We start from the raw sequence: 9,807 nt of genomic DNA on the forward strand, positions 1-9,807 counted from the left end.
AGCAGTGTAACTGCACGGCCATTGGTTCTTGCTGTAAATTAAAAACGAACCAATGGCTCGGCAGCGGAGACTCTTCAATCATCTCTTCGCTGATCTACGAGACTTGAAGCCGCTCACCACTCACACGCCTTGCTGTGGATAGAAGCTGATTCAGCGACCTGCGCTGCTCTGCTGTTTCCATTCCACGCTTCCAGCTCGAGCCGCCTTCAGCGTCCGCACAGCTCTCGGCTCATCCACTGCTGCCACCCGGTGAGCCTAAAATAACTTATTTCTAAAGAGGTAAGTTCTGAAAGAGCTAATTTTCTAGCGATGTTGTTGCAATGTCGTGCTGCGAGTGTGGCCCGTGCAGCCTGCACGATGCAGAAGGACAGTGAATGCTTCGCCTGTGTGGGCAGCGCCCATGCAGAGACTGCGCGCTCACTGAGACAGAATGCTCTCACTGAGAGCATGAGTCCCGCTCTTCTCCGCTCGCGGACTGCCTTCCTTTCTCTTCTCTCAGCAAAGCTCTTAAAACAAATATTTATTGTGAAGCATCTAAAGCTCTTACACAGTACTGCAGACAATCTGAATTTCCCACAAAGGTGAACACGATAACATACATTTGCAATAAATGAATAAATTAATTAATGGATGAATGGACTGTGCATTTGGGGTAACTTATCTTTAGGTGCATGATGTTCTCACCGTAATTGTCCGGGGAATTTCAGGTTTCTTGATTTTCAAATACAGCAGACCTGATACTGTGATCCCATAAAAGAACCAGGCAGCAAAGCTAGAAAACAAAAGGAACAATATTAGAGAAAAAAAACACATATGTTCACTTCTTTTTTTTATGATTTTAAAATCAGACAGAATCTTCAAATGAGCCAACACTATTTAAACTCCAACTGACAAAAATTCAAATCTAAACTCCCAGAAGCCCTTGAGACTCATTCACCCAGAACAGCCCAGCAACACCCTAGCAACTATCCAGACCACCCTAGTAGCTGCCTGACAACCACATAGCAACCACCCAGAACAACCTAGCAACCACACAATCAGTGTGCAACATTTTAGCAACATTAATTAACATTGCTTACACTATCAGAAAAACGAACAAAAACAATTATTTTTTGTATTTTTACATTATACATTAACAATGTAATCAATGTTCTATTTATTAAAGCTAAGTATGAATCTCGTTAAGTTAGTGTTTTTAAGCATTTTACATTTATTCCAAAATAATAACTCAAGGTAGTAACAACTTAAAGACTATATATTTTTTGTCAACTTATGTTCAACTATTCTTTTTAATAGTAAACTTTTAACTTTTATTTTAATTATTATATTATTATTATTATTTATTTATTTATTTGTTTATTTTTGCTCGAGACTCATTCACCCAGAACAGCCCAGCAACACCCTAGCAACTATCCAGACCACCCTAGTAGCTGCCTGACAACCACATAGCAACCACCCAGAACAACCTAGCAACCACACAATCACACCTAGCAACATTTTAGCAACATTAATTAACATTGCTTACACTATCAGAAAAACGAACAAAAACAATTATTTTTTGTATTTTTACATTATACATTAACAATGTAATCAATGTTCTATTTATTAAAGCTAAGTATGAATCTCGTTAAGTTAGTGTTTTTAAGCATTTTACATTTATTCCAAAATAATAACTCAAGGTAGTAACAACTTAAAGACTATATATTTTTTGTCAACTTATGTTCAACTATTCTTTTTAATAGTAAACTTTTAACTTTTATTTTAATTATTATATTATTATTATTATTTATTTATTTATTTGTTTATTTTTGCTCATCATCAGTCATCAAAGCTCAGTCACAGACACAGAGATTTGCTTTAAATTTCACCACGCTGATTACTTACTAAAAACTCACAGATCATGTTTTCATGCCATTTCAAGTCTTATTTTGACGTAACAAAGTGGTCACACATCTAATGCCGAGTTCACACCGCACGATTTTCAAACTCGTCGGATCGCGTTGTTTTCACACTGCGTGACTATCTGGGGTAGCATTCAGTTGCTGCTGTGTTCACATTGCACGATGGATCGGCGACAGGGGGTTTCACACTGCATGACTTCACAATAGGAAGAATCGCCGACAGCTCCAGATATTTAGCATGCCTAATATTTTGCGGGCGTCGGCTACGTGTCGGCGATTCCCTCAGATCGCGTCTTTGATAATTCACACTGCGTGATTGTCACTCGCGTGAACGAGCACCGATTTGCCTCCGATGTCAGGCATTTTTCTGCGATTTCGCAAAACCTGTCGGCGAGTGGAAAATCGGGCTAATATCGTGCAGTGTGAACTCGGCATAAGTGTGTGAGTTTACTTACTTTTAAAAAAAATTAGTCTTCCCATTAATGGCATTGTATTGTTCATTCAGCCTGATTTGCGAATGCAAAATGTGCACGAACAAAAGAGGCAGGATTTATCACATGAACTAATTACAGCCAAAATGGCCGAACATAACCAGTCATATCCAATCATATCACGATGGAGGCATTGCCTCCTCTCACGTGACTTCATCACATTCATTCTCAATTACCCACCACCTAACTCACGGCATGCTTTGAGGGGTCTGTTAAAACTCAGCGGACTCTATGAACACAATAATAAGCATTTTTTTTAAAAACTGGGTACAATGAGGTGACATTATTTTACTCACCCTTCAACCATTGATCATTAAAAGAAAATGTAAAAGTATAAAAGCAATAACAAATTACTTTCAGCATACCCACAGCAATATTACAGATGTGTTAAATATCATTATAGTAGTATGTCTTTATTTCGTGTCATTTTACAGCCCCCGTGTAAAAACAAACCTGGAAAGAGACATGAGGATTTGGAGAGAAAAATGAAAGATTCTTAGTGCATTCCAGGGAATTATATCGTAATGGTTTATATAATAAATTAAATCAGGCAGACCACAAATGCACAGTATATGTTGTCTTTTTTTTCATTTACTTATAGCGGAATACAAAGGAAACATGAAAACAATCAGGAAGAAAATAATGCAGTGGGCTGAAAATAGCTATTCTATAGATATTGTTGTTAGATTACATCACATTAATATACCAAACATAACATCATTTTCCTGACAACTGAAAACAGAAAATGAATGAAAATGTACAGCCCATTCAGTCAAAATGTTGGATAATGATTATTTGTAGTCCAATCCTATGATTTGAAACATTTTGTTGCAGTCTTTTTGAGTAGAACTTTCCCAAACCGGAAGTGCCTCCGATAAATTAAAATGCAATAGGTTCGTTAGGAAAAAGGTGGATAGACCCTTTTCACATGGCATCACGCAACTTTCGTTCCTATGCGAAGCAGGTTATTCTTACTTCCACCACCATAGTAAAGTGCTATCGCTACCAACATGGAGTTCACCCAGACACTTGTACACCTGCCACAAATGTGGTTAGAGAATGACTGCAGCTTTCTACTCTCGTCTTTATTCAAGGTGGTGCATCTGGCATATCAAACAAACTTACCGAATACCAATTGTCGAGATTTGCCACTTGGAGTCAAGGGAGGAGATGAAAATGGCCCTTACGAAAATTAACCATGGTTTTATTACAGTAACCATGGTTTATCTATGGTTATTGTAGTAAAACCATAATAATCATAAAATTAGCCATGGTTTTAATATAGCATTTGCACTAATGGTAAACTACAAAATTAACTATGGTTTTACTACAAGAACAATGGTTTAGCAATGGTTTTTGTAATAAAACCATTGTAACCACAGAATTAACCATGGTTTTACCATAGCATTTGCATAGTATAGTTCTGCTACGGGGTATTCATGTATGCTATATGGGGGTTATTTCATGTTATATGTGCAGCAGCAGTATTTCTTACATGCTCACAGCAGCATGTTGTGGATGCATTTGCAGTAGCAAGTCTTGGTAGCAGCTGCAGCAGCAACGTAGCAGATCTATTCTGCCAAGACCAAACACATTAACATTGTCATGTCCATTACCATGCCAATCCCTCCAAAAGTAGTCATGACAGAACTAGGTTTTTGTAGTAAAATCACAGCAACTACAAAATTAACCATGGTTTTACTACAGTATTGACAGTGAAACCATAGTGACGACGAAATTAACCACACATCTATAGCTTATGTGTTTTCTAGTAAAACCATAAAATACAAAATTAAATATGGTTGTTCTATAATATGTGTGCTGACCCTTTTATACCATAGGAGCAGGGGCATAGCCATCATTTCAAATGTGAGGGGGACAGAAATGTCAAATGTAATTAAAGCTGCAAGCAGCGATAAAAGGGCCCTCGCACCCGGGGCTCACCGCCACCCGTTGGCCATAGGAGAACAGCAAACGTTGGGCAATATGCTTCTAAAGTGATAAATATTTGTGCCAAATTTCCTGATGCCAACAGGTGGCGCTATGATTATAACTGAATATTGGCATGTAGATGTCTTCAGGCCAGGACTCTTATCAAACATGTGAAGTTTGGGGCAGATCGGACATTGCATGTTTAAGTTAGTGTAAAACAAGAAATTTCCTGTTGCCAGCAGGTGGCACTATGTTTATAATTGAATATTGGCCTTGAGACGTGTTCAGGCCAGGACTGTTATCAAACATGTGAAGTTTGGGGCAGATTGGACATTGCATGTTTAAGTTAGTGTAAAACAAGTCATTTCCTGTTGCCAGCAAGTGGCGGTATGATTATAACTGAAATATTGGCCTTAAGATGTGTTAAGGCCAGGACTCTTATCAAACATGTGAAGTTTAGGGCAGATCAGACATTGCATGTTTAAGTTAGTGTGAAACAAGTCATTTCCTGTTGCCAGGAGGTGGCGCTATAATTATAACTGCATATTGGCCTTTAGATGTGTTCAACCCAGCACTTTTATAAAACGTGTGAAGTTTGGGGCAGATTGGGAATTGTATGCATGAGTTACAACAACTTCCTGTTTCATAGTATTAATAGCATGCTTTAGCACTTAATTATAACTGAATATTGGCCTTTAGATGTGTTCAGGCCAGGACTCTTATAAAACGTGAGAAGTCTGGGGCAGATTGGGCATGGTATGCATGAGTTACAACAACTTCCTGTTTCATAGTATTAATAGCATGCTTTAGCACTTAGTAAGTGTTGCTAGCATGTTTTATTATGTTTCTAGCATGTTGCTAGCCTATTTAGCACTTGCTGACACTTTTTAATATGTTGCTAGGAGTCCATAACAGTGTTAACCATGACACTTCCTGTTGCCAGCAGGTGGCGCTATGACTATGACCGAATACGGGCATGTAGATGTGTTCAGGACAGGACTCGAGCCATTTTGCCACACCCACTTCTGAAACCCATGTCAGATGTACAATTTCGCCAGTTCTGACGCGTGTGCAAAGTTTCATGAGTTTTCAAGCATGTTTAGGCCCTCAAAAATGCGATTCACTTTGGAGAAGAAGAAGAAACGGAGCGATTACACTAGGGTCCTCACACCATCGGTGCTCGAGACCTAATAAACCAAATAAATTATCCAGGAAATTACATAAACCAAAATAACAAGTGAAAAGGTTTAAAGTACATATTTTGTGTGGTTAAGAGGAATAAAATGGCTAAAACAGCATGTAAACTTATTAAAGCTCAAATATACATAAAACCATAATACACTGAACAAAATTATAAACGCAACAGTTTTGTTTTTGCCCCCATTTTTCATGAGCTGAACTCAAAGATCTAAGACTTTTTCTATGTACACAAAAGGCCTATTTCTCTCAAATATTGTTCACAAATCTGTCTAAATCTGTGTTAGTGCATGTTAAAATATGTGTCCTGTGTGAAAGTGTCATAACAGAAGAAAAGGACATAAAACGCTGCCGTTCATTTTGAAAACAGCTGACGGAAAGCAAAAATTAGGTATCATTTTATAATCTTATTGTGTAACGTTTTTAAGTTTGACACAAGGTAGCTCCACATTATGCTTGTTGGAAGCAGTGATGTCAAATGACGTGTCTCCCTAAAGTCGGGGTTGATCGATCTGCCCTGAGTTCACAAGTTGGATGTCCGACTTCAAGCAGCATTCTAGACATTATTTAAAAGTAGGAGGCAGGCAAAATCTGAATTTCAAGTTGTCTGGAACGCAGCTTAAACACACCTCAGGTCCAGTCTTTGTCTGGTCTCCAATGTGGAAACACAACTACCTGCGATGAATTTACCTGTGATTCCTAGCTTCAGGAATTCCTACTCCTGCGTTCCAAGTTCTCATCTCCTTCTCCGTGCTCCCGTGTCTCACTCCCTCTTCACCATGCTCTGCCCCTCTCCCTTGGAACTCACCATTCACTGGCAACTGAGGTGTGTGCTCTCCATAGGCCTGTGGATTCAAGACTTTCATAATCCATCTTTCCACAATCTACATTGTCTGATCTCATTTGACACACTCATGTGTTTGCTCACTGCTGTGAATAAATCTTACATTAATTGAATTCCTCTGTTGTTCTCTCTGAGTCAGGATTCCTTAACAGAAGACCAGTTGCTGCACCCATCACCTCTTCTTTGTCACCGGTAATTGCGTGTCTCATGGTCAATCCGGCACCCTACTCTGGTTTGGCGGAGGACTTCAACAGGTTTCTCATACAATGCTTCTTGGCCCTGGAGATGCAGCTGCATCATTTCAACACAGACTGAGAGAAAGTTGTCTTAATTTTCTCTCTGCTCTTGGGGTGAGCACTTAAATGGCGGAAATGATTTGTCAACAGAATGGCCCATTCACACAATCCCTTGACGCAGTTGTGGCTCATTTCCGTGATGTCTTTGGAAAGCCCAGTCCGTGAGTGAGCAATTCCAGTGTTGGTGAGTAATTGTACCATTTACAAGGAAATAGCTCCTTTAACGACTATGCTATTTGTTTCCACATCCTAGCTGTTGCAATCAGATGGAATGAGCCCTCCCTCCTCACCACATATTGTCAGGGACTGAAACCTCATTTGCAGCTGCGTCTTGCTGCATACATTCATTCGCGATGGCGCCGACGCTGATGGCTGCCTCCGTGGCGTGCTCTGATACGATGACTCCATCGGATTAGAAAGATCGGTCCAGTTGTCCATCAGAGTAGCTCATCGTGTGCAGGGATGTATGAAACACCAACAGGGCTAGCAGTCCTACCAACATCCCCACCAACCAGAGTATGTCAGCTCTTCAGAACCAGGAGTGGAGTCTATGCAATGCAACCTCACTAGTTTCCTAACCACTTAGTTCACTGCAAATCTTACTGCATTTTCATCATTAAAGTCTGTGCCTATATCAACTCTGGGTCAGATGGCAGCTTCATCTCAGGGGAGCTCTGTCGCCATCTCCAGCTCTAAAAGAGGTTTATGGAAACCCACAACCAAGTCCACTCCATAACTGGATGACCGCTCAGCTGGGAAAATGCTCACTTCAAGGTTGGACAATTACTCCTTCGTGTTGGCAATCTCCATCAAGAGCACATTGAATTCCTGGTTCTAGAGAGGTCCACCGCTGACGTCATCTTATGGCGCCCTTGGCTCATCAAACACCAAACCTGCAGAGACAATTCCTCTCCACCTCCATTGAGAGCCCTGTTGAAAAGCAATCTGTAGATATCCCAGCTTGTAACGCCCTCTTCAGTGACGTGTTTTACCCGAGACAAGCCTCCCAGTTACCATCTCACAGATCATGGGACCCTTTGAGTCTCTCAACAGCATTTCACACTTGAAATAGTTAACCCTGGATCATTCTAAACCCCAGGTAATTGGAATCCAGGGTTATCTTGCTTCATGTTTCACACTGCTTATACTTTACCCAGGGTTAAAAGTTAATCCTGGGCATTCATAAGCTGCAGTTTCACTGCACATTCACTGGGTTAAAATCCTAATTTGCATATTTGTGGTGTCAGTGTCACTGATTGGAGGAACGCTGTAGTTTCAACTTGTAGTTTCTGTTTCTGACATGACATGAGCCACGCTGTTCAATTTCTGATTGGTTGTCTGTTGCTAAGCATCAAGCAGTAACATTCTAATACACTGTACTGGGTTGGCACCGCAGTGCGGGGTTAACACTAGAGCAGGGTTTCATAACCCCGGGTAAAAAACGGTGCTAACCCCGCTTCTAAATTCATGTGTCATGTGTAAAATATTCCTTTACCCGGGGTTAAAGGCAGTGTTTAGAACAATGATAACCCGGGGTTAAGTCAGCATGAAAAGCCTTTCAGACAGATTGCAAGGCCCCATGGTAAAATATACCCGCTCTCCTTTCATGATGGGAAGGCCATGGAGAATTATATTCAGGAGGCTTTACAGCAAAGATACATCTGTCCCTCTCCATCCCCTGCTGCTTTGAGCTTCTTTTTTGTGGCTAAGAAGAAAGGAGGCATGTGGCTCTGCATTGACCATGGGCATTAAACAAGTTCATTGTCAAATTCCGTTATCCACCACCCTGGAACATCTTAGATGTGCTATCATCCTCACCAAGCTGGACCTCCAGAATGCATACAACCTCATCCGGATATGTGAGCGAGTCAAATGGAAGACCACTTTTGTGACACCTACGGGTCACTATGAATACTTGGTGTTGCTGTATGGTCTGGTAAATGCGCCCTCCCTATTTCAGGATTGAAAAATGCCTGTTCCACCAGTCTTCTGTACAGTTCTTGGGCTACAACATCAACAAAGATGGCATCCAAATCGACGAGGAGAAGGTATCTGCTATCCTGGACTGGCCCATTCCTACCACCATCAAAGAGTTACAACTTTTCCTCTGATTTACCAACATTTACTGCCACTTCATCCATAATTTTAGTTGACTCACAGCTCCACTGACCAATCTCCTGAGGGGCAGATTCAAACATCTATCCTGGACCCCAGCAGTCACTGAAGCCACAACTCAAGAAGGCATCCTGAAAACCCCCTCATCGTGGAGGTGGACGCCTCTACCACCGGTGGCAGAACGATGCTGTCTCAGCAGCAGGGGATGCCTCCAAAGCTCCATCCATGTGCCGTTTCATCACGGATTTCCCTCCACCGGATGGTAATACCCAAGCGTGCCACACGAGTCTTAAAAAGTGAAGCCATCGTGTTTTGATCGCCCCCAGGTGGCTGGTCCCAGTATAGGTCATAAACCCCGCCCTCTCCATGTAATCTAATGGAACATGAGACAAACTAAATAATTAAATTTCACTTCAAATTATTTTTTTTTTCCAAATATGGCTTTTGTCATTTGATGTAGATTTTATCACGCTGATGTAAGTTCAAGTGTTCGTTTTTTAAATAATTTTGGTTTTAGTTAGTTAAGTGATGCTATAAAAACGGGAGTGTGACGTCATGATTGACAGCTGAGACTGACAGCTTCTCTGAGTGAATTGAGGTGCCAACGGACTTTTTCAGGATCTTTAGGAGGATATTGGAGTTGTATGTACCTTATTTTAACACAATCCTCTCAGCAGACAAAAACTGGAGCAGTCAGGCTAATTAAAACAGGGTCAGGGGCGTATGCTTGCGATCGACTCTGCGGGAGTGTGGGCGGGACGCGGCTCCACTTCGCTCGCTACTGCGCAGACTCTGGTCCCGAGTTCTCTACTGCGCAGACTCCGGTCCCAAATCAGCACAATATGGCCGCGCTTTTATGACCGCATTAAGCTGTGTCGTCAGTCAGTCATTTCCCATCATGCTTTTGGTCAGCGCAGTCCGTGGAGAGCAACTGCGCTCGACTGCACAATTCGACACAGCCGCCTCGCCGTCACGAGAGTTTTTTGGCACACGTCAGCATGACATCAGAGCAAGTCGGACGTAACTCGGAC

General features: G+C 41.3%; 1 protein-coding gene across 1 annotated transcript in view; it reads right to left on the reverse strand.

Annotated features, from left to right (window-relative positions):
* Positions 1-543: 543 nt before the first annotated feature.
* The window catches only part of LOC107757335 (b(0,+)-type amino acid transporter 1), a 47,992-nt gene continuing 38,728 nt past the window's right edge, over positions 544-9,807 (reverse strand). Inside the window, 2 exon segments of the mRNA XM_074560244.1 lie at positions 544-564; positions 685-772. Of these exon segments, the coding sequence (XP_074416345.1) occupies positions 544-564; positions 685-772 (109 nt within the window).

This window comes from Sinocyclocheilus rhinocerous, unplaced genomic scaffold, assembly GCF_001515625.1.
Source record: "Sinocyclocheilus rhinocerous isolate Xijiao unplaced genomic scaffold, SAMN03320098_v1.1 scaffold52, whole genome shotgun sequence".
NCBI lineage: Eukaryota > Metazoa > Chordata > Actinopteri > Cypriniformes > Cyprinidae > Sinocyclocheilus > Sinocyclocheilus rhinocerous.